Genomic DNA, 25,977 nt, shown 5'->3' with positions numbered 1-25,977 from the left:
TTTATCAAGCATCTATCACCTAGAATATTGCCAGGATTCCTTTAATACCTTTCTAAACATGATGATATTTTATAAAATCTTCTTTTGAAATTGTTCAATTCAATTCCCCACAAAAAAAAAATACAAAGCATTTCACAAGAAATCGTAACAATTGTTAGAATAATCTACCGAACAATTGAGTTGTTCAGTCACTCAAGAGCTACACTCAAAATAATCCAAACGTCAAGGCTACGTGAAAACATACGTAGTTTTTTCCATCGCGCTTTTCACGTAGCACTAACATGAATCAAAGGTAACCATGAATGAACGCATGAACTCATGGACTTATCTGACGTCACTGCTGTATCCGGTAGTTGTTAGGGGAAGTGGTGGAAAAATGAACAGGGGTGGTAAAATGAACACCGTGCCTTTTACCGAGAAAATACAAATTTGATCAAACTTTTATCACGCACGGACGATTTAGAGCATAAATCGGAGTGTTCGGGTTGATACGAAGGTCAATTGAGGTGAAAATATCAACGAAAACTAAGATTTTAGAAAACCACATTTGAAAATTAGAACTGACGTAACTTTTAGCTGAGGTGAATATCGTTATGATATAATACCAAATCTGATACCATTAGATTTATTTTTGAATGTGTTACAATCATTAATGGATATATTTTCGGGAACGCAAGGGAAATTTTCAAAAATATTTGTTTTCCTCACGTTTTTTGCATGATGTTCATTTTACCACCAACAGCTGTTCAATTTACCAACAAAATGAACATCTGCATCGTTTTTTGTTAGCGATAAAAATATGTGAAAATTTAGCTATTTCAGTCTGAATGCATGTCGCTACTATAGATACGATCCATATTTTGATGTTGTGCGATAGAACTTAACAGATTCCTCGTTTTTATATCAGAAGCAAGATGATTTCCTTAACGTGTTCATTTTACCACCCTTCCCCTACGTGTTTTATTCGTACGTTTGACGAATTGTATCAGTGAACAGTAGGTGAAGTTCTAGTTTTTTATAATAAATATTTAGATACACATTACGTTATTTTACATTGGTTTTCATCAACTGTTTCGAACTCAAATTAGTTCAATTAAATTGAATTATTATTTATTTTATTTCTAAATAATATAAATAAGCCCTAAGGGCCACTGATCTGCGATTTAGATTTTTGATAGCTAGAAAAAAAAAAGTAAAACAGAATATACACAATTTTAACAAAACTCATGTAGGTATTCCAAATTTTAACATTTACTTACTTCAATTTTCTGCTAAGAAGAACACTTTTCACAGTCTGTACTAGTTCTGATCTTTTACGGCTATGATGAATCTGCGTTGATCGTCAGCAAATATCAACACACGAGTATAGGAAGGATACAGAATGAACATAGGGGTCTAACCCGTTTGGCATAATGCCGTTTGATATACAGTCGTTTGGCATAATAGCTGTTTAGCATAACGCTCGTTTGGCATAATGTCATTTGGCATGATAGCCGTTTGGCATAATTGTGCAAAACATGTAATTTGATCAAATTTCTTCCATTAAGCAAAGAGGTGTTGATAAACTGCTCGCGATCGTATATTCCGTTGTCAGTTATCGATAAGACATACTTCTAATATTCATTTTTCAAGGAAACCAATATATAATAAAGCTTTTTTTTGGCATTGCATCATACATAACTTTCGGGGCCATTGTGTTCGGAATATTATAGCACATTTTTACAAAAATGTGTCCAACGCCCAAGATATGCCATGCTATTTAAAAAATAAGAAGAAACATGATATTTTATGACACATCTTATGGTCCCGGATATTACTGTACCTTTGCAGTATCTTCTAATTATACCAAACGACTTTATGTCAAACGACTGTATGCCAAACGGCATTATGCCAAATGGCATTATGCCAAACGGGGTAGGCCCGAACAAAGCATGCAGCTGTCAAAATGAATAAAGACTGTGCACGTGATTTTCACGTAAGGGTAATGGGGAACTTCAGTGAACATTACAGGCACTTCAGTTCATTTCGATTCATGTCCCGATGATTGTTACGTTGGTCAGGTAAATTCTTGAAAAATTCATTTTCAAGGTTCTACGTGATTTTTCACATGGTCTTGACGTTTGGATTATTTTGAGTATACTATTGTTAGAACAAGTTCATTTAAAATTGTTGCCATCAGGCGGTGAACATGAAACTTTTGTTTTGCAGATATCTCAAGAGCCAGACCACTTGGAGAAATGGCATCTTCGGCAAAGTTGTACAGTAGCTTTAGGGCTATCATTATTTTAGCCAATTTTTAATTTCAGGGCTTACATAAAAATAGCCCTTGCGCTACTGAACGACTCCGTCAAAGACGCCATCTTTTTAAGTGATCGGGCTGCCGAGATATTTGTAAAATAAGTGTTCCATGCTCATTGGCATGAAACACTTAAAACTAGTAACTGAACTTTAACACTTCACTTTTTGCAAAAAAATAAAATACTAAAATCACTAGTAAGGCGAGCACATTAAACATACTCTAATAATCCCTCCCCTAAATTTAATAAAAAAGTGTAATGAAACACTTATTTTACAAATTTTACAAATTGAGCTGATGACAAAATTTAGAATCAACTTTCTCAATCATTGATGGCCCTTGGCTTCTCAAACAACTTTGCCGAATACGCCATTTTTATAAGAGATCTGATCAGGATCCTAAGACATCCACAAAAGCAAAAGTTTCTAGTTCACTAGCGCCACTGGAAGTCAAAGAATGATATCCCTGAGCTACAATCGTGATGAATCTTAAGTATGCAATATGAGAATTTTAGATTTCTGCAACGCTGTTTCCTAAAGTAACAACTGAACAAACCGGTAGATGAATTAGTAGAAAAAATGTGGAGAAAATTCTGGGACAGACTCTGGGAAAATTTTCAGAATGATCCCTGTGACTATTACTGAAGGTACACACTCAGTTTAGCTCGGCTAATTTTCATTCTTTTGCCGAGATCCGGACAGCCGAGTGGTCACCAAGCTGATATGTCAGCAAAAAATCAAGTTTGTTTATAGTAGCTTGTGTGGGTGCCGCTGACATCAAACGTCATTTTTGCTGAGATGTCAGCCCGAGCCCACGAACTTTAACCGAGATTTGCACAGCTGAGATCGGCATTTTAATTTAAGTGTGTGGGGTAGCGTTGGAGTGCTCAAGGAATTTCTGGAGCAAATTCTGAAGAAATCGCTGGAAGAATTTGTGGGATAATTGGTAGACGAAGCTGTAAAGATATTTCTGGAAGGATGCCCGTAAATATTCCACAGGAAATATCAGGATTTCCCTAGACTAGAAGAACTCCTTGAGCTTTTTTTTTTTCGTGAAATTTTAGAAAAAAAAAATCCTGGAGGACCTGTGCAATATGTTTTTCTGGAGCTTCTAGATTTCAAACCAGGATTTGCTGCAAGCAGAATAAGGAAAAAAGTGTCTTTAGACACTTGGTTGAAATAGCAAATTTAGAGGCCCGCCATTAAAAATATTCAAAAGAGGACTCATGAACACAGAAGTTAATTTTAATTCAATTTCAACTTAATAATCACGTGGTTTTCTTTCGCAAAGCGCACCTCTTTCGGAAGAATTAGATGGCCATCCAAGCACAATGCATTCTAATGTATATGCAATGGCTAGCCCAGACCACACACTACTCGCCAACGACGTGCTGGACGAGATTTCTATAGTGCGTGGCTCCCAATGGGTCACGACGTTCTTAGTTCGATAAGGCAGCAATCATTTATTACGTAACACTAAAATTGAAAACCACACACTATTCGTTTACGACATTAGAAAGCATTGTGTTTGGATGGCCATCTAATTCTTTCGAAATTAGTGTGCTTTGCGAAAGAGAACCACGTGATTATTGAGTTGAAATCAAATTCAGGCTAACTTATGCGTCTATGAGTCCTCTCGTAGACACTTAAATCAGAATGCCGATCACAGCTGTGCAAATCTCGGCTAAAGTTCGTTTGTTGATATCCCAGTAAAAGTGACGTTTGATGTCAGCGGCACCAACAGGTGCTGCTATAAACAAACTTGATTTTTTGCTGAGATATCAGCTAAAACTCAGTTGCTGACCGCTCGGCTGTGCGAATCACGGCAAAAGAATGAAAATTAGCCGAGCTCAACTGAGGTGTAGTGTTGGGGTAACACGCTCTATCTAGTGAACAGGGAGTAATGAGTTCGATTCTCACCAAAAATACGGGCATTTTTTTTTTAATTTCGCAAATTTAACTTCAATTTGTCCATTTAATCCAATTGCAATGCATATGTAATGTTGAGTTTTACGGTAGTTGTTCAAGCTTTTACATAGATTAAAATTAATTCGGAATACTAGTTACTGTAAACATGGTTTGAAATTATGCTAAATGACTCTCATCTTTCACAAAGTTTGAAATAATGCCAAATGACCTTGTCCATTAATACGCTTCTGATACCGTAACCATATTTGTTGAAAACCTTGTAAATTATTATATTCTAGGACAACCCAGATTGTGTTCCCAATCTTACTCGTCAGTGATTCGACTGCTGCAAGTAGATACTCACTTTATAAATCGCGACCATACGGAGCTGGCCGGCTGTTCTTCCCCGATCGGACTGTACGGAGATTCACCGCCACCCTCGAGGGCGGCCGGTTGTTGCGAGGAGGATTGCTGAACCGCACGGTCGAATGGATTGAACCGACGACCTGCCCTGTTCTCCAGGCTTGCTTGAGGGGGAACCAACATCTCGTCATCGACGTTCAAATTGACCACGTGGGAATTGTTCGCCGGAACCTGAGGGCGCCGTGGCGAAGATGTAGCGGCACCATCTGCCCCCTCGAGTGTTTGGTAGTTCGGTGGAGTGGGCGCCGAACTTGTCGCAGTCGGTTGGTTCTGGACCGTGTTCAGCAGTGGAGAGTTTTCGTCGGCATCAGACGATGACATGCTGTCGGTGGAGGAGCGCCGCCTCGGCGGCCTCCGTTCTCCTCGGGCTAAAACCTTCCGTTTGCAGATTGGACAAACGCGGCGGTTTTTCGTTAGCCAAGGGTCGATACATTTGACGTGATATGCTGCAATATGAAATCAGAATATGATTAGTAGAGTTGCTCAATACTACTTTTTTTTTCTCCACACCGCTCATTCGATTGTAGGTAGGTCGATTTTTTAGTACACTCCCAAAATTTGAACTGATTTGGATGACAACTGAGAGTGCACAAGCGCTGTAAAATTCGAATAGGAATTACTATGGAAAATGCAAGTAATTCATTAAATCGGTTATACCTAGTGTTTCCCATGTGCTCTTGAGAGTTAGAACTACGCTGATACATGAGCATTAGCATGATTGACCACCCGCAGTTGCTACTCCGTTATTGCAAGAACAACTGTACTTACACAGGGAACCAAAAGACGCTACTCAGGGTCACTAACACCTTCAATGTGAAAGTATTGGTGCTCTCATTAATATAACAAACAATAACGGCGCCGGCTGCGTCCGAATGCAGTATAGTTTGGAATGGGAGGGAAATGTTGACGTGTCCGAGGAGTCCTCTGCACTTCCACAAGAAAACACTGGGAGTTTGGATGTGGGAATGGATTCGCTTTGGTAAACGTTAAATATGTAATTCAAAATGAATACGTGAGCGGTGTGGTCTCAATTTTCATCCAAATGTGTTCAAATTTTGGGAGGGCCCTTAGAACAGAACCTATTATCGAATGAGCAGTCTGGAGCAAAAACCGATCTTTTGAATTCAGGGTTTCAGAAAGTTAGCGACCATAATCTTCGTACCGTGATGGCAGGGTAGCACCCGCAGCCGTTCGTTGTCAACGTAGTCATCCAGGCAGATGGCACACGTGTCGTACTGCATTCCTTTGGCGAACTTCACGATTGGAATCTTCCTCAGCACACTGTTGGGCAAGCGGTGGCGCATCATACGGCGACGTTCCCGTATGCAGCGGATGATCATGAAGCACACCTGCCAAACCCACACGCCGCCAAGTACAAGGAAGACACGCGTTACAACATGTTTAGTTTCACGATTAAGCATAAGTTGCTTCTTCGGGATGGGGAGACTTACCATAATGATGAAACACAGTCCCACGACGATGGCGAACGGGATTATTAGGTTGTTGTTAATGTTGAATGGGATGTCGTCGGTGATGATCAGCGCGTACGGCAGCGGGTATAGGAAACTCTCGATGATGTACACGCCGTTGCTTTCGCCAATGAATACCGACGGAATTACGATGTCCTCGGCGTGGTTGGCCGACATGCGTTCTGCGTGGAGAAAGACGGGTAATATTCAATTTTTGTAATTTGATTTTTTTCGAGAAAATCCATAAGGTAGAAAGTGTGTTACAGATTTTACAAATGTTTCCAGTTATCGTGATGCAAGTTTCGCTACAGGGTATATTCCCAGATCCTATCGTAATAATACGGAAGACGAGTATCGCGAGTTATGGACCAATCAGTCTGGAAGCTTTTCTTCTGAGATATTTGTAACTCATTATCAATCATACAGTTCGTGCTCTCTCTTCATGTGAATCAACATAACAATCTAGAAAGTCCACTGGAACAGTTGTATACGATATCGAGAAAGCATTCGCTCAGAAGCAATCCTGCTTGGATGTATACTTAAATATTGAAGCTGCTTTTGATAATCATATCTTTTAAAGAGTATTCGGCCATTTGGCCTCAATTTGGAAATTTGGATTTTGATAAGCTTACACCTTTCCGCAGAGTGCAACCTAAAATTTGCTTCTATAAATTGGCAGAGCGAGGATAGATAACTACAATGAATTCCCGTATAGTCTTAATCCTCTAGAAGTATTCATAAATTCACAAACATCAGATATCGCCAACTCACCCAAATCATTGCTTCCAACGTTGTGCACAATGACTGCCACGTACCCGGCTCTCTGTGCATTGCGAACCTTCTCCTCGAACGAGCAATTGTACCTAAAATTACGAACCGCCATCAGTCACATGTACATAAATCAGCAAATCTTACGCGCGCAAACTTACCTCGCTATAATGACGGCGAACCGAACCGGCACGCCGATGGCGGTGACATTCTCCGGTGGGCCCACCATCTCCGAGCAGCCATCGTAGGGAACGGCCCGGACGGCACGCACCTTGATGCCACTCTCGGGAATGTCGCCCCCGAAGGTGGCCGGGAAGTCACGGAACTCCTCCAGCAGCTGAAAGGGAATGAGTGTTGTAGATTGATTGGGACTCAATTTCATATTCGTACAGTTTTTACATCTAGTTGGTAAAAAACTATCAAATGATATATTGAATTTAAAATGGTTTATCAATGATGAAGTTCATTGGCGTCATATATAATTCGACAAACATAAAATTGATTTCAATGGAATAATGGAAAAGTATTGAATTTATTTCCAAAATTGATCCAATTCCATATTAGTATTCTTATCAACATTCAAACATACAACATTTAAAAATAAATTAAATGCGCTATAGGATTACTCAAGTCTTCGATATTGTTGTTCAGATGTAGTAGGGTACATTTTATAAGCAGGCGTGTAAAAAATAAGTAAAATTATGGAAAATACCACTTTGTAATTATTTTTGCTATAAAATCCAATAGGGTAGAAGCACCAGTATAGGCCATTGCGCCAAAATGTTGCTGGAACTGGTTCTGGTAATAATAACATTTGTGAGCATTGAAAGAGTTTCGGTTGAAATGTACCCCACAGTTATGGATCAACTGAGGGTCATTTTTTAGAATAAAATATGAATAAAAATCAGCCCATCACGCCTATCTATCATGAAACGCCTTGTACTGTATAATGCAGCTTCGTAATAGCCATTATGCATCTGAAGCATGGCGTTGGATTCATAGTGATCGGGAAGCAGATGAAGCGTGTTATGCGGTGGAATGCGATTAATGAACGAATCTGCGTATTGAGGATACGGGGCAAATTCTTCAACTACAGTCTGATCAACATCTATGCGCCGACAAACGATAAACCCGACGACACGAAGGATGCGTTTTATGATTGTCTCGACAAGACCTATGGAGAGTGCCCAAAACATGACGTAAAAGTTGTTATCGGGGATGCCAACGCTCAGGTCGGAAGAGAGGATTTTTTCCGCCCTATAATTGGTCGGCGTTAAGTCAGAGTGGACCAAGTACAAAACTTGGGAAAATTGGATTATTCTGCCATTAGATGCAAAATAACGTTATCTCCATTTCACTTTGATCCGATTTGATGAATGTTGAAAACTGAGAGAGATATGTAACAAATTTACTCTGGATGATCAATAAAAATCAATAAAAGTATGCAGTCAGAGTGGACCAAGTGCTTTATACCATAACAACGAAAACGATCGATGCGCTGAGAAAGTCTAGAAAATGCAAGACATTTCAAGTTATTTTCCAGATTTTTTGGCATGGAATTTTTTGGCATGGAATGAGTTTCCATCAATAGAAACTCATAAACATGTCATAATTCGATGGATCTTATTTTGATATCTGGCCATTTACCGTATTTGAGTAGGTGATCAGAAATTGCAACAATTTCTGTGCAGACAGAGTGGACCAAGTGTCAAATAGCAACAAACTGATTGATTATTGCATTTTTTGAGTCGATTTCAGAGTTCGATAGAAGTTTATGGTAGTTCTATGGTGTATGTATGGACTGTCCTAGAACCCGCTTATTGGACCAGTATATTTTGGTCGGTACTCAAGATTTTCATGGACTATGTGCACTTGGTCCACTCTGACTGAACGCATATTTGAATATTTCTGGTCTTCAACGCCCTGACCCTTCAAAACCTTAATTTCCAAGGTATCGTAATGCCACTGGTTTTGAGATTGAAGATATGGATTATTGAAGAATTTACGATACTGATGTCGAAGGGTCTTGATAATATGTTCAGCTTAAAGATATGCACCCAGTTTGACCACGCAAGCATTAGATGATTGTTCTTTTTCTTGAAATTGTTCAATCAGAGTGGACCAAGTGCACATAGTCCATCAAAAAATCGTTCTATCAGAGTTTCGGATTGTGATTTTTCATGTTTATCACTTCACATTATATTGTTTGAAAGTAACACAAGGATGGGTAGAAATATTGAACCAAAATTTTACTGAGATAAAAAAATACAAAGCGTTAGACTTTGAGCCCGTTTTTCTCAAAATATGAAAAATGTCACTTGGTCCACTCTGACTTAACGCCGACCAATTGGTACGGAGAGCCTTCACTCCGCCACCAATGACAACGGCCTAAGGCTAATAACTTTTGCTGCAGCTAGAGGGATGGCCATCAGCAGCACCTACTTTGCACGCAAAGACATCCGAAAGCACACCTGGATGCACCCAAATGGCGAGCTCTGCAACCAAATAGACCACGTTTTGGTGGACGGTCGGCATTTCTCGGATGTCATCGATGTGAGGACCTTTAGAGGCCCAAACATCGACTCTGATCACTATCTCGTTGTAAGTAAAATTCGTGCACGGTTGTCTACCGTGGCGAACACAAGAACACAGCGACCGTTGCGTTTCAATATCCAGCGCTTATCAACAGAAGGTGTAGCAGACGAGTACCGCCGGAAGCTTGATGAGCGGATAAGGGGATACAACGTAGGCGAAAACCTCAACAATCTGTGGGAGTCTATCCACGGTGCGATGAGCACAGCAGCGCGAGAGGTGATAGGTACTGCTCAGAGACGACCCAGAAACGGTTGGTTTGATGAGGAGTGCCAGAATGTGACGGATGAGAAGAATGTTGCCAGAAGTCGGATGTTAGTGTCTGGTACCCGGCAGAATAGAGAGCGGTACAAGGAAGCTAGAGCAGCCGAGAAACGAATTCCCCGCAGAAAGAAAAGGCAGTATGAAGAAGACATCATTACTGAGGCGCAAAACAGCATCGAACAAAACGATATGCGGAGATTTTACGAAACTGTCAATGGCGTACGGAGAAAAACTGCGCCGTCTCCCGTCATGTGCAATGACCGCGAAGGTAACTTGCTGACAGACAAAATCTTGGTGGCTGCCAGGTGGAAAGAACACTTCGAGCAATTGTTGAATGGAGAGGATTCGAGCGCGTCTGAGAACAGATTAATCATCAGCAATGATGGACAAGCTGTGGAGCCCCCGACGCTAGATGAGGTTAGAAGAGCGATTAAGGAATTGAAGAACTGTAAGGCTGCTGGAAAAGACGAGCTCCCGGCCGAACTTTTCAAGCACGGTAGTGAGCAGCTGTACGAAATGCTGCACCGTACTCTGTTAAGGATATGGGAGGAAGAAGAATTGCCTACTAGCTGGCTGGAGGGCCTCATCTGCCCTCTGTATAAGAAGGGCCACAGATTGGAGTGCGCCAATTACCGAGGAATATCGCTCCTCAATTCGGCGTACAAAATAATGTCACGTGTTCTGTTCAACAGATTGAGACCGCTGGAGGAGTCCTTCGTCGGCGAATACCAAGCTGGTTTTCGTGAGGGCCGATCAACGACGGATCAAATGTTTACCTTGCGACAAATCCTTGATAAGTTCCGGGAATACAACTTGCAGACACATCATCTGTTCATTGATTTCAAGGCGGCGTACGATTCAGTAAAGAGAAATGAGTTATGGCAGATAATGGTAGAACACGGTTTTCCGGCGAAACTGATTAGACTGATTCGTGCAACGTTGGATGGATCGAAATCAAGTGTGCGGGTTGCGGATGAGACTTCAACCTCCTTCGTAACCTTAGATGGATTGAAGCAAGGAGATGCGCTTTCGAATCTTTTGTTCAACATTGCTCTCGAAGGAGCTATAAGGAGAGCGGGCGTGCAAAGAAGCGGTACCATCGTTATCCGGTCGCATATGCTCCTGGGTTTTGCGGACGATATCGATATAATCGGAATTGATCGTCGAGCCGTAGAAGAGGCATTCGTGCCTTTTCAAAGGGAGACAGCGAGGATTGGACTTACCGTCAACACCAGCAAAACTAAGTACATGATCGCTGGTAGACAGCGTGGTTCCAATCGTGACGTTGGTAGTGAAGTGGTGCTAGGTGGTGAAAAATTTGAAGTAGTGGAAGAATTTGTGTATCTTGGTACTTTAGTGACTTGCGATAATGATGTTACCCGCGAGGTGAAAAGGCGTCTTGCAGCTGCGAATAGGGCTTTTTACGGGCTCCGTAACCAGCTTAAGTCCCGTAGCCTGCAGACGAAAACAAAATTCGCGCTATATAAGACTCTTATCCTTCCGGTTGCTCTATACGGCCATGAATCCTGGACGTTAAAAGAGGTCGACCGGAAAGCATTTGGAGTTTTTGAGCGTAAAGTGCTGCGAACAATACTCGGCGGTAAACAAGAAAATGGCATCTGGCGGCGTCGCATGAATCATGAGTTGTACCAAGTATATAAAGAAGTGGATATTATCAAGCTTATAAAACACGGCAGGCTGCGTTGGGCTGGTCACGTGGTACGAATGCCGGAAGAACGACAAGCAAAAATAATATTCAGTAGAGAACCCGGACGAGGCCGTCGGCTTCGTGGTAGGCCGCGCACACGTTGGCTTTTTGCAGTTGAAGAGGACTTAAGGGCACTTAACGTTCAGGGCGACTGGAAGCGATTGGCTCAGGACCGAGCCCAGTGGAGAAGAATTATCCATTCGGCGTAGATTCAACGTAGCGGATTGTAGCCCATCAAGTATCATGTAAGCATCTGAAATCATTTGCGTAAAGGCTATGGTGCAAAGCTTTTTCATTAAGCAATTGTTTTAAATTGCGTAATGAATCTTTACTCAACAATTTGCAGAAATTTCAAAATAATGGGGGCTTCTCGATATGATTTCTGATACATTTAAGTAGTTCGCTAAGAATTTGTGTAAAATGTTGTACACAACTCGTTGCAGAATTTCATTTTTACAGCACTCGTCGTAATAGGGTGCTAAAATTTTGGAAGAAATCTCGAAAACTTATTCATACGGACTTAAGTCAAAAACGTATACAAACTTACTTTATCGACTCTACATGTTTCGCAGACAAAATTCTACACGTTTCGCTCTGAAAACTCGATTTTTCACTTTTAGAACGTTTAATTTGGGGTCATGCACAAATTACGTCACGCTCCGAGGGGAGGGGAGGGGGTCAAGCCAAGCGTGACAAGCCTTACAAAAATTTTGGAGGACTCATACAAAAAACGTGACAAAAGGGGGATAAAACGGCTTATCATTTTGTCATAAACTTGTGTGAAATAATAGGAACTTCATAGTTTTTGGACGCGAGCTCATTGTATGCAAAATGTAAGCGAAAAAATGTTAAAAAGGTGATCCATTTTACACTGAAAACATCTCTTCGTATTTTATCCAAAATCCATTTCGTAAAACAAGATTTCGTACATATAACACTATTTTCATTCGTTGTATGAATTATTTGTACTTGACAGAATTTCGCGATTCAGTGACTTTACGAAATAATCGTAAGATGTACGATATACAATTCGTAGATGTGCGTTATCGTGTTGTTCGTATTACGAAAATAATTATTACGAAACTGATCGTTTAATATACGAAATCATTCGTTGTTTTCTGCAACGAAAGGTTTCGTAGACACATTTCGTAAAATACAACATGACACGACCGCAGCCGAAGAATATAAGAAGCTTCTTCTTAAATGTTCGTTCTGAATACGAAACAAACGAATTTCGATTACGAAATGATTAGTACATTATAACAATCATTGTTTGTTTTGATTTCGAGCTTGAATCATATTACGAAGCTGGTTGTATACATTTTACGAAACTGTTTCGTTGCAGAAAACAACGAACAATTTCGTAGTTCAAACGAACGATTTCGTAATATAAAACAATATATATTTTCAGTGTAAAACAGTTTTAGAAGATAGGTTATGATTCTGTCTCATAATTTTTCACAAAACCGCATGAAAGTGACTTACGTTGATTTGAAAAAGTAATCGAGAAATATTAAAGAATCATTCGAGTTATTTTTTCTAGAATGGTAACAATACCGGAACGGCGGATGGTGTTTTTCCTCTACACATCCCTGTCCCTTAAAGTGCAGAAAAATAGTGTGTATTTTCGTCAAAACTAATGTTTATGGCGTATAATGCAGCAGCATTTCATTTCATTTTGATAAGAACAATTAAAAACATTTTCTAAATTTTTCACCAGCCGGGTGCTGCCGACTCAAAATTGCTGGAAATCAGCAAAAAATCCCCTACAATAACGAATAGCTAAGTACTGATTGATCAGCAAATTCAAATGTACTTTGCTGCATGGTCAGCAAACCAACTGTCACTTTGATGAGATTTTGCTTTGCTGAAAGATCCAGAATTTTTTATTTTACTGGATCGATTGCTGAATTCACTGCACAAAAAAATCAGCAACAAATTGCTGATTTACAGGAATTAAAATTTGGTGTTTCCAGGATTCCAGATCGGTCCGAATGAGCTTATAAAGCAGAACAACTTCCCACGTCAGGCCAGTTTCCTCGAACGTGTCGTTGAGCTTCGTCTAAGCTTCCCGAGCTATCTTGGCTTTACGAACATGGTAATAGTTTTCCGGTTGGTTTCTGGAACAGGATAATCTTCCCTTCCGCCTGCAGATCATTCATAGGATCAACCGCTTCAAACGATCCATCCGCTTTCTTATTTGGTTCGGATTACCAAAAGTCTTCTACTTGAAGGTAATTTTTGACGGCAAATTTGCCCAATTTTCTCAACCGATTTAGAAATTTGAACTCGTCATTTCTAACAGTGACTCTGGGCCTATATCCTCTTGCAAAGAGTAGCTAGCAGTGATAAAACACGCCGCAGTGAATGAACAAACATGAATGAGGTACAGTCGCCCCACAGCTATGGATCAGAGTTGGAATCAACGGAGAATATCTCATCAAATAGAGATGCAATCCCGCAGTACAGCATCACAATCAATCAGAGGCGCGTCCACGATCAAGTAAGTTTGTTCACTTTTCAGAACTGAGACTGTTTGAATAAGTTTTCGAGATTTAGTTATCAACTGAATACAGGGTGTCCGCAAATTATCCGAACAGCAAAATATAGGGAAAGATGATCTCGCATTGGAAGCAATGAAAAATCAATGTTCATGTACCTTTCATAATACATCTATGTGCTTACACAAAATACAACTTTAAATAATTTTGAATTGATTGCTTGTTACTGAGATAATCAAAGTTAATTTTTTCGGAGACGTTTTTCCTGAGCGCCGCTAGTCATACTGGAGATGTGTTATCCCTAAAATCTAAAAGCGATGAATCCAAATGTCCAATTCTTATTTGAGGTAACCTACAGTTCAAGTTAGACTGGAAATAGAAAATTATACGGTTCAAATCTAGTGAGTTCTACGGACATTTCTCTTCCGTCATGAAGCTCGAAAAACTGCTCCGTTTAAGATACCTTAACATATTTGGCTTGGTTTTACAAATATTTGAAATCGGAAATGTGTCAAACCAACTTCTTAAGAATATAATAAGCCAATGGTTAAAACCATGCAAGAATATTGAATTTAATATGCTTGGTTGTATATAGCCATGTCTTCATAGTTTGTACGGATAATTTGCGGACACCCTGTATAGTATTTACCTACCAAATACGATATTTCGAAGAATGTACACAAAATGTGACTGGTTGCAAGTCTTAAAATTTCATGCGAGTGGTCAAGAACTTTTCTAGTTTCTAGCATATACTGTATGCTGGTTTTTCAGCAAACAAAACATTATTATTATAGCTTTATTAAGGAGATTTTCAGCCCTAGGCTGGTTCATCTCCGTAAAAACAAAACATTGTTGATGCGAGTTCAGTAATTATGTTTACCGATTTACGGCAAATTTTCTAATTGATTGCTGGTTATCACTCATCTGACATATAAATTACTGGAAATCAGTAAACCGGATGGAGTTGACAAGTATCCAGCAAGTTAGATTGCTGAATTCCAGTAAAAAATCTCAGAAGTGCTGTACATCAGCAAAATTATGTATTGCTGAATAAGTTTCAGCAAATAAAATTGCTAGTAGGTTGTCGAAAATTTGGTGTGTACGCCTACAAGATGATTTCAAAGTGTCATCAATTGAATGAGATTGGATTTCTGATCGCGGAGCATTTCGTAGGAGTTCTTCTGCTGGCTCGCGTGACCGAGAGATATCAACCAATAGTGGCTCTGAAGCACTCGAGAGCGGCTATAATTGGATATTCCGTCAATGTGATTTTTCTGCAGAAAAAATCTTTGCCAAATGGAAAAACGACGTTTGTTACTGTAGAATGAGTGATCACGTGGTAATTTTCCAAACTATTAGAGTTTATCAGTGAGCAACATATAGTTCAAATCCATCAGCAGCACTGTCGAAAATATTGTACTTGTAAATTCAATTGACATTTTATTTGCCTAATTTAATGCTGAACTTAAGCCATCAGTGATATTCATAGTCTGTCGCCATCAACGCACTGGTAATGTAGGAGTTCTGTTCGGATGGGCAGATAATAAGTGAGCTTTGAGTGAAACTAAAATAGCTTTATTGAAGTATTGCTTATAAAACACGTCTTGTCTGCTTGATGACGGGGTTGGTGGTCTGATGGCTACCGCTTCTGCTTCATAAGCAGAAGGTCATGGGGTCAATCCCAGGCCAGTCCCTTTCCTCGTACTTTGTAGTTGTATCTCTCACTTGCTTCTATCTTCCATTCTAAATCTATCACACTCAAACTATTCGTTCATAGCAAACGCTAGAAGCAGAGACGGACAAGTAACCGTTTCCCTAACGCTTCCATTCTTCCACGCGCATGCCTTTCCTTACACCTGATTCAAAGGCAGTCTGCTAACCACAAAAGCAAACCTCTCTGCCATGCCTTTCCCCCAATCCATACACTCCCGCATGAACTGGCGTAGATGCAGTGGTATATACGGTCTACGTGGGTGCCAGTATAATGCATCATCAATTCCTCCCCCTTCCCCACATTGGTCTGCATTCTGACGTGGCAGGCACCATTGTCGTCTAAAAATAGAAGATCATCAGCACTTATACACTGAGGATGTCTGTTAGTCCCAAGCAGTCATTCGGTTGGTTCCTTGTGTAAATGCAGCTGATCTGGCGATACTGGAGTAGCATCCACGGGCGGCCAATCAAGCTCAAGCTCAAGCTCAAACACGTCTTGTCTGCTTGAAGGCTTGTTGTGGAATGATTAAAGTTTCTGACACGATCGGTTGCCTCATCAAGAGCACAAATCTAGATAACCAAACAACCGTTCATGCTGTTCACCACCAGCAAATGACCAGTGAGTTAAATTTTCAGCATAAACGGTTGTTTCGTTCTCTAGATTTGTGGTCTTGAAAATCCGAGGTTTGACTTCGATGCATCTTCATCGTAAGACTGATGAATTGGAACCGTTAATTCCATATCCTAGGTAGTTCCAAACATCTAGGTTTTGATCGTGATATCGTGATGTCAGCTTATAAAATGACGTGAATGATGAGAACATTACAGAATATTTGACATTAGTTTTAGTAACAAAATCGTTAATTGATCTTTTTTACTTAAATTTTAAGTGCTATTACAAAACTTGTCAGTAATCACTAAAATAATAAACATGCAATCTTATTACGTTAAACGCAGAACTGTACTGCCGTTATACGCATAATTGTCCCATGTTACTTTTTGTGCATTTTGACTTTTTGTCATCAAACAGTTTATTTTTACGTATAGTTTTAGAAAACACTTACCAAAAATTAACTCTGTTCGGAAAGCAAGCCAAGTCAATTTGTCCCATTGTTGAATTTCCACGCATAACTGTCCCACTACTGTATTTCTACGCATAACTGTCACACTATATAATTCGCTGCGCTAATTTCGAACAAAATGTTCAGTTGTCAGTTTTGAATTTGCTAGTGTTTTGGAAAATCGTTTTGAACTTCTTCTTACGTTGGCTTTACATCCCATGTGGAACACAACCTGATTTATGTGTTTGTATTATCGAGATGTATTCATCATTCATATGAGTATGACGCCAAATTTGATTGAAATTTTCAATATCAAAATATTATTTCCCATTCGTTTTTCAATGATTTTCAGTTGAATTTTCAGGGTCAATCACAAAATTTTTCAATTTTTTTTTGAACCGCCGTCATCGATTAGAAATTTACCGTAATTTTGGATTCATCACGAGGAGTACTGAAATAATCCCACTTGAAGAAACAGCGATCACTTTAATTTCAAGCCCATGGCTTGCAACAAATCAGCTTCATGATTCTGAATAAAAATAGTTCGACCGTTTTTGGATGACTTGGCCACATGCTGGGTTGTTACGAATACCGGTTCACTGGTGAAAGTGGCCATTATATTGGCAAATCTGAAACCTGGCTTTTCGTGAATTTGCAAATCAAATCTGCAGGTGGTTCAAATGTATTTGAATGACTTGACCACATGTCGGAATTTTCCGAATTCCCGGTTCCTTGGGGGAAATGGCCTCTAAACTGTCGGTTTTAAAACCTAGCTGGCAACATCAAACTTCATAAATTCGCAAATCAAGGCTACTGAAGGGTAATTCAAAGGTTCCTGGATAACTTGATAACATGCCAGGTTGTTTTGGATACCCTGTTTCCCAGAGGAAGTGACCATTATATTGGCGGTCCTGAGACCTATCTTGCGACATATCAAGCTTGATGAAGTCAAGAAGAAGTAAAAGTCAAGTCAAAAGAAGAATATGATGACCTGGGCTTTCCGCATAATTGGCTCTTCGGTGCAAGTGGCAAATATGTTGGTATCAAATATCATGATATTGCAAACAAAGTCCAAAGAAATGTCAAATCGTGTGAAGATTTGTGTCGTGAATTTTGAGTTAAATATTTACTCCGCAGAATAACCTTGAATTCGCAGATGAGTTTTTGTCAAGCCTGCAGTTGGAAGAGTCGATTAAGGAATTTATTACATCTTATAAACTCTCAAATTTACTCATCCATTCTTTCTTTAACTAACTCATACATTTTCTAATTATCACACATAAAGAAAACTTCGCTTTCCATCCCAAACTATAAAATCGTATTTCTTCACTTCCCCACACGTGGCTTTGTTTGGCACATGTCACTTGAGCCTTCATTAGCTGCCTTAACATAGTCTTGAGGATATACGTCCTCTACATTCGGTACAATCTATACGTAAAAACAGTCATCTACAGCAGTATGCTTAGCAAATAATTGGTCACTACTATCAGTGGGACTCTTATGCGAAGAAATTCACCAAAAACCCCGTATTTCTAGGCATAACAGTCCCACTTTGAATTTTGTAGCTAAATTTACTTTATTCACATAATACAAACTCTTGACTCTAATAAACATGCTATTCTTTATAATATTGTGAAGTTTTAAATTTAATTTACCACACAACTGGTCAATACGAGTCCTAGAGGTGTTAAAATCTTTAAACGCGTTTTTCTCGATTGCATATTTTGGAACATGGGACAATTATGCGCATAACGGCAGTGTAGCCAAGGGAAAATTCAAGCCGGAGCCGTCGCATGCCAAAGATCCGCCGTGCAGGAAGTGCAGCAAGACCGGCCACATAGCGAAGTTTTGTTCGGATAACCTAGCCAACAAGAAAGCAGAAGCCTTCTGTACGGCGTTGTCGATGATTCAAGGTCAGGGAAAGCACCAGTGGTACCAGGAATCAGGTGCAACCAGACACATGACCCGGTACCTGGAGCTGCTGAAAGACGTGCGTCGTGGAAACGGGATCGCTGTAGTTGCGATCAAGGAAACGATGGAAATCGAAGCATACATCTCGGAGCTGTCCACAAAACTTCTGTCGGTGGTTGAGATTGTCAAGAAAAGCTACAAGGTAGTGTTTCAATCGAGTAGATGTGAAATCTTCAACACGCAAGGTAAACAAGTGGCATCCGGAATAATCAGGAATACGCAATCAAAAGCAGCTGGTTACCGTCAAAATTTCAGCACATGTCGACTTGTGGCACAAAACATTTGCGCGAACGGTTCAGCTTCTTGTAAAACTTCCGTGAGTCCTTAGCGCGGAACAGCTCTGCCATCGCTTAGCGATCTCGTTATTCTTGCTGACATCGTTGACAGCGCAGCGCCAAAATACTTCAATTTTTTTTTTGTTTGATAAAATATCGTGAATGTCATTTCGTCAAGATTTTTCAACCGATTTGCCGAAGTGCGAGTTTGAAAATGGGAATAATATCGTTCAGGGAGGTGTATATAGGAAATTCCTTGCGTATTTTCAGCTCAACCTTGGCAGACTTTACCAACTTTCTGCCGACATTCTCGAGAAAATCGTCGGGACGCTGGTGAACCGGGATTGAAGAAATTTCAAACTGTTCATTGTTTGCGGTGTGAGTGCAATCCTCTCCTCCTCAAATCGAATGGTTAGATTAGTGATTTTGCCCCGACTGTTGCCTAGCTTTTTATCCTGATTAACGCCTAGTAAGCTCATTATAGAGTTTCATAGCAGTTTAAGTTTTTTTAGAATACTTCTTGTTGCGATCTTTCCGGAATAATAATTAAATTTTTGGAGGTACTTATGAAAATCTTCCAAATCATTATGGTGCTTGCCGAGGAAATCATCTATTAACTTATGAAAATACTTTTGACAAATTGCTTTCGTAATTTCTTTGAGATTTCCCAAGTGCTTGCCCCGTACAATTTTCTATAGGGCTTTGGCAAAATCCTGTTGGAACGTTTCTTATAGGACTCATCGAGAAATACACTGGTAGACATTTGACTACAATTTTCATGTACTTCTTCAAAGTATGATAGCTGAATTCGAAAATCATTTGCGGTGCATAACCTACGTGATTTTTGAGTGTGTCTTCCAAGTATAAAGTAAGTGTACCACTCATTGTGCTTCCTTGTTTCGTCATACATGGAAATTTGATGATTTTAAACAGTTATGTGTAGTTTAGTTGAGAGATGTCAAGTGCATCTCGATATTGTAACATAACGAGCCTTAACCTTGACAGTATTCGAAATTAAACGTATGACGTTAACCCTCTAATACCCAAATTTTTATTTTCGATCTAAATATCATTTTTAGTTATCTAAAATCGTTCTAAACACGTTTTGGGAAATGATTTATTTTTATTCGCAAATCTATGAATTTTGGTTTTTGATTTTTATAATTTTTATTATTGAACATCCCTACCCTTTTTCATTTTTTCTTGAAGCCTCTTCTAGTTACTGATTTTTAGCAATAATAAAAATTCTAGTTTTCACAAAACTTTTAATAATATAAATTTTTTAATTTTTTTTCAGGAATTATTTTTATTTTCCGTGTAATTAACAGGAAAACTGGTTTGAAATTATTTTAATACCACCAAACGCTTCTTCTGCGATAGGTTGATCGTAGAAAAATATAAAAGAAACGATTTTTTATATTACACGTTAACTTAAACCTAGGCATTTGTAGATTATATAAGAATACAATTTTTCAAACAATTTTCAAAAATACAAAAAAGTTTCAAAAGTCATGAAAAACTTTTCTTATATGCGTGTTATGAGTCAAGGTTTAAGACAAAAATAAAATCATTTTGATTTCAGAGCTACGAAAAAATACACAAAATTCCAAAGTGTACCCCGTCTAAAGGCAGGGTTGGGTATTAGAGGGTTAATGAATTCTGAGATCTTCGACAGGATTCTAAAACAATGATATTATGCACATCCGTTTTCAGGGGTCCGGGGGTTGTTTGTTGAACTTCCAATGGGAAAGCCGCGTCATATTTATATGGCATAGACGCACTAATACCTCGGATGTGATCCAACGGACATTCTGCGTCGTTGATAGCATTGATACCCATTTCAAATAGCTAATCTATTCGAACGGACATTAATACTATTGGACGATCAGTTTGCCTTTTCTAACCAGAATGCCACTCTTACAATTAGATAGCTATACGCATCGTTATCATATACGTAGTAGGGAATATAACTCTGAAGAAAATGACTAGTAGATTCACTGAGTAGAAATAAGTGGCGACAATCTAATTTTAATATGGTTTTTACATTGCCATAATAATGAATAGCTCATTGGTAACAATGGTATTCAAAATCTAATTCCAGCTTCATTTTCGCAAAATTTACAAGCAGAAAGTAGTCGTTGTGAAGCGTTGCATTTGCCACCGAAAAGTCGATCTTGTATAAGACTTATATATGTTAAAGCCTAAGTTAATTTGACTTTTAATTATTCACTATATTGATAACTTTGGAAAGTAGGACGCTGAGATTGATCATGCTAGTTTCGAGAAAGTTATAAACAGACAAGGAAAGTGACTCATTTCTTTGGGACATATGAACGCAATGACCAATAAATAGTTTCAACAACAAGAATAACGAAATGAATTAGAACTACGACTAAACAACGTAATTTTGTCAAGATTTGACGATAATTGACATTTGAGACCCTAATTTTACGTGAAAAAAACAAGAGTGCTGTTAAATGTTATAATTTTGGAAAAATTTAAATGCTCATAGCGTTTTCCCATGCGGAATATATCATCAGCAAACATGGCGAACCTATAGTAATTCAGAAATGGTCACCAGGAAAAGCATTTTCCGCTGACTTTTTCCACGGGGATGGAAGAAATTCGCAATATTCAATTGTCAAATTCACGTGATAATCATGACATTTAACAGCACTGATCACAATAGCATGACTAAAAAGGACACTTAAATGACAAATCATTTCGACTAGACAGTATTAGTAATGACACTATTACACTACTATTTTAAACAAATTCTGTTGGAGTTGCTGATTTTTAAAATGCTTTCTTTTCTCAGAAGCAAGGGAATATGGGTACTTTTCAAAAACTACCATGTCACAAATACTAATAATAAACAGTGTCCATGTAGGCACCATTGCCTAGCCTTGGTAGAGGGGAAACTTGGCGAAAGCCAGACCGAGGGTTCAGCCTTGACAAGTAAAGCTGTCAGGCAGCAACAAATGAATACCATACAAAAAACAAAATATATTATTATACTAACAAATATTCTATAGTATAAGATGCCAGTATCCACTCGTAGTTGCTCTAAAACTGATTACAAATGTTTAAAATTTATTCAGTATCCACAGTTATCATATATTATTGTTCGAAAGTCATTGGTGCTCTGAAGCTAACAAAAGATAGAAGTTAGCACTATTGACTTTCGAACAATTCTAAACAAACCGACTCAGATGGATACTCTGCATTAGTTACAAGAATTATTATTATTATTATTATTAACTTTATTTGTGAGACTTTCAGCCCATGGCTGGTTCATCTCCGAGTTACTAGAATATGATGCCTTACCCATCAGACTAATCCAAAAGTCAACGAAATGTTTCAATAGTTAAACTATTGATAAACAGTTAATGAAAAACAACTAAAGACATTGAACTGATTTCGAAAGAATCAGCCCACTTTCAACATTGTTTATACATGCATATTTTATAAAAACGCTTTTTTCGTAAAGTCATGGGGAAAAAGAGTTAAAGCGTAGTAGGCCGTCATTGACAATTGAATGCGTCGTTAATGATTGTTGCTATCCACATTTTGAAAGTAATGAAATTGAGTTGGTTTTGCACTGATATAGCTGAAAATGTATCAGCATACTTTCTACATATCAAGCGTGTGCTAGAATAAGGGCGTAAGTCGCATGATCGATTTCTCTTCGTCGATCCTCTCTTCTGTGAATAAAGGCGACAAGATGCAAGTTTGTCAGCATTTTTTCACCTCAGGACGCAAGATTCCAACATTTGTTAGATATTGGCAATTATTACCAATAATTTCTACAAACTAAGATTGTAGGATGACTTTGTAATTAAATTAACAATAAATTTTGTTTGAAGAATGCACCATAAAGAGACTTCGATTTTGGCAATATGAAATTTTTGGAATTTCCCAAGCGAGCTGTTTTCGATTGTTTTTAGTTCAGTATAAAGTATGTAGGGTCGATGTACCAATAGCCGCATAGCTAAGAACAAAAATTCGTATAAAATCAAAAAATAACGCTAGGCTCATTATTTTTACATCATCTGAAAGCTTTTTTTCTTGGTTTTGTGGGAAAAATATGAAAACTACGAAATCTCAAATGTTTGCATTTATTATCGCGTGTGCCACTATAGGACTACATGTGCCTATAGTAGCACTATTTCTAATTTCTGTTCCTATAGTAGCACTACCATCACGGCGTTGGCAAAATACTTATCAAAACCGTATTTTTACAAAACTTTTATATTTTTCCTACAAAGTGTGGATCAATAGCTTTCGTTTGATGTAAAAAAAGTTCTTAATTCATCAATTATTTCGTATAATAAAAATAGTTTCTCTCAGTAGTGCTACTATAGGAACAATAGGTTTACTATAGGCGCAAAGGAGCTCAAATTTTAAGCAAAACTAATTATTTCGATCATTTTTTGAACAAAATCGAGCTGTGTATCAATGGTACTTAGATAAATAGCTCCTGACCTTCATGTCAAAAAATGTTTTGAAAAGATTTATAGCAAAACGGGCCTAAAAAGCCACTAGTGCGACTATAGGGGACTGTCCACTAAGGGAACACTGACACTACTTATCGTGCTTCGTCATGCTGTATCTTAAAATCACGTAAAATATTTCAAAAATTCGATTTCTTGTACTGATTCAAAGAGAAAATCAACGAAGAGAAATCGATCACTGCAGATACGTTTGTATGATACTTAACACGAGATTTAGTTTAAAACGTTGTAGGTACCTATGTTTGAATGCTACATGTATGGATATAGAACTGGATCAGTTTTGAACACAATTTCAATGATTTTACATTTTTCAAGAGATAAAAATAAATGAAATCCGTAAATAATAGATGACACCTTTATTATTGATTAAGTGTTTAGAAGTTGATGATTTTTTACCAACTTGATTTGAAACCAGAGCCCTGTATGCAGATGAGATTGAGTCACTGTACGTTATTACAGAATATATTTATATTTTAACAATTGATTAGTATGGGTAGCAACTTAGAATCGTGCCGCCGTGTCGTGCTCATGCAAATATAGACGAGTGCATAGACACACAGCGTGAGATGATCGATCTGAGATTTCGAGTTACAAAAAAGTTAGTTCAAGGTTGCCACCACTGGAACGTACCTGATCTTGTTGATAGACGAGAATATCCCCCTTGGCACTTTTCGACAGCAGGAAGACTGAGAGCAGTAGGACTAGATGGTAGTTGGTCAGCAGACTTCTGACCAAGAAGGCGCTCACTATGGACAGGGCCATCGTTTCGGTTGGCACCCAGTCACAGGAAACTCCAGAGTCTTAAATTGGGCGAAGCACTTTCGCTAGGCTTCCGGTTCTTCACTAGTATCGATTCATGTCACTTGTTTTTCGATAAACGTTCGTATGTATGGATGTAACAACAACACTTCAAACACTTCTGCGCTTCAACAAAGCCTATCAACGTGCAAACAGCTGATATGGGTTGATGCGGCTAGTGGTGATATCAGCTCGATTGAATTAGCAGCGGTTGTGTCGTGACGTTCACCATTCGATGGAATGATGAATGGATGGTTCAAGCATAGACGGTGGTGCTGCAGCGAGACACTGATGCGTTCTAGCATGATAGTGGACCGTTGTTGTCTGATGCAGTTGGGTCATCTTCTAGCGAGCTGGAAATAGAGAGATTGACAAATGGTATCAATTAGCTCATGTGAAGTCATTTTTTGTGTTGTGAAATTAATTACACCTAGATTAAGAGCAACTGAGAGCAAGCCCTCGTTGATGACTGATCGGTTTTAACGAACGAGCCAGGCGTTCGTGTGCCATAAAAGCGAAACTGATAAGAGAGGCGGTATTGGAAATTTGGAAAGGGGGTGAGGGTACTCTTCTCGATTTTTCAGGGCATAAAGAAGTTTGGTGCTTGCCACTCGATTTACACATATAAAAAGGGTAAATTGAAACAGCAAGCTTTTAGTTAATAACTGTGGAATTGCTCATAAGAACAGTAAGCAGAAAACTGATTAAGTATATCTTAGTTGGGAAGAAATGTCACAAAGAAGGACGTGAAGAAAAGGGTTACTTTTTAAGCTAGAACTCCTCTATCCTATTCCTCGACCAAAGTACTGGAACTAGATAATAAAGATACATTCATCGTACTCCTTGTTAGCTTTTTCCTTAAATAAACTACTGACATGATCTAAATAAAAAAGTGTATTCTGAGGGATCCCTATCGCCGCGCACTGTTCGCTATAAATCAACAGCAACATATTGGAACAGCAAGCGCAACAAAGAGTGAAATCAGAAACACAGACATCGAACTCAAAATAATCACTGATAAGGTTTCGCTTCGTTGTCGACATAAGTAAATAAGTATGCGTGGATTAACGTGGAACTGACATGATGGCTGATGCTGCCAATGGTAAAGTTCTTTAGCGAGGCCGGTCGCCGGTGTGGTGGTTGCAAATATTGAATATATGGTTTTGTGCTCTTTCCGCGTATGAAGTCATCGCCTGTACCGTGACCTGTTGTGATCTATCGATTAGTGCCCTAGTTGTGGTGAGCGAATATGGATCTATGCATTATCAGCTCGACATGGGTGTTTAGAGTGCATGCGTAATGAATAACGTTATCAATACGAAGATTTCAACGGGATATAATGTTGAAAAGGACCATTGTTGCATCATCGGTTTAATTGAGCTACATTGGAATCATTGCAAACATGAATGAGACTACAAACTATAAAATCTTGAACTTCATTAGATAAATCAAGTTTTTCTTCTAAATCGCAAAGAAAGAAGACGATCGCGTTTTGCCGAAAATTCTTAAAGATTACAAACTTCTTCTCTTCTCACAGTGCGCATAGTACCTTCGTGCTGTGTGTACACGAATTCTCTCTGCTCTTAGAAGTTTCCTTAAAAACTACCTAAGCAATAAAACAGTACTTTTCAGTGCTACATAAACAGTACTTTTCAGTGCTAAAATTAAAAACGGTACTTTTCAGTGCTACTAAAACAGTATTTTTCAATACTATTTT

At 38.8% G+C, this 25,977-nt stretch overlaps 1 protein-coding gene across 3 annotated transcripts in view; it reads right to left on the bottom strand.

The window, feature by feature from the left end:
- The window catches only part of LOC5580273 (E3 ubiquitin-protein ligase RNF13), a 64,866-nt gene that overhangs the window by 5,550 nt on the left and 33,339 nt on the right, over positions 1–25,977 (bottom strand). The window contains exons 1-7 of one of the 3 annotated variants that reach the window (XM_021853776.1): positions 24,689–24,757; positions 24,093–24,613; positions 7,025–7,200; positions 6,867–6,958; positions 6,078–6,277; positions 5,789–5,984; positions 4,568–5,072 (exon numbers count right to left, since the gene is read on the bottom strand). In XM_021853776.1, the coding sequence (XP_021709468.1) occupies positions 4,568–5,072; positions 5,789–5,984; positions 6,078–6,277; positions 6,867–6,958; positions 7,025–7,200; positions 24,093–24,224 (1,301 nt within the window). In that variant the 5' untranslated portion in view covers positions 24,225–24,613; positions 24,689–24,757. Of the gene's footprint in view, positions 1–4,567; positions 5,073–5,788; positions 5,985–6,077; positions 6,278–6,866; positions 6,959–7,024; positions 7,201–24,092; positions 24,614–24,688; positions 24,758–25,977 lie in introns of those variants that run through there. The other 2 variants (XM_021853775.1, XM_021853777.1) reach the window with 2 other exon arrangements.

This window comes from Aedes aegypti, chromosome 3 (assembly GCF_002204515.2).
Source record: "Aedes aegypti strain LVP_AGWG chromosome 3, AaegL5.0 Primary Assembly, whole genome shotgun sequence".
NCBI lineage: Eukaryota > Metazoa > Arthropoda > Insecta > Diptera > Culicidae > Aedes > Aedes aegypti.
This window is presented reverse-complemented; position numbering and strand designations above follow the sequence as displayed.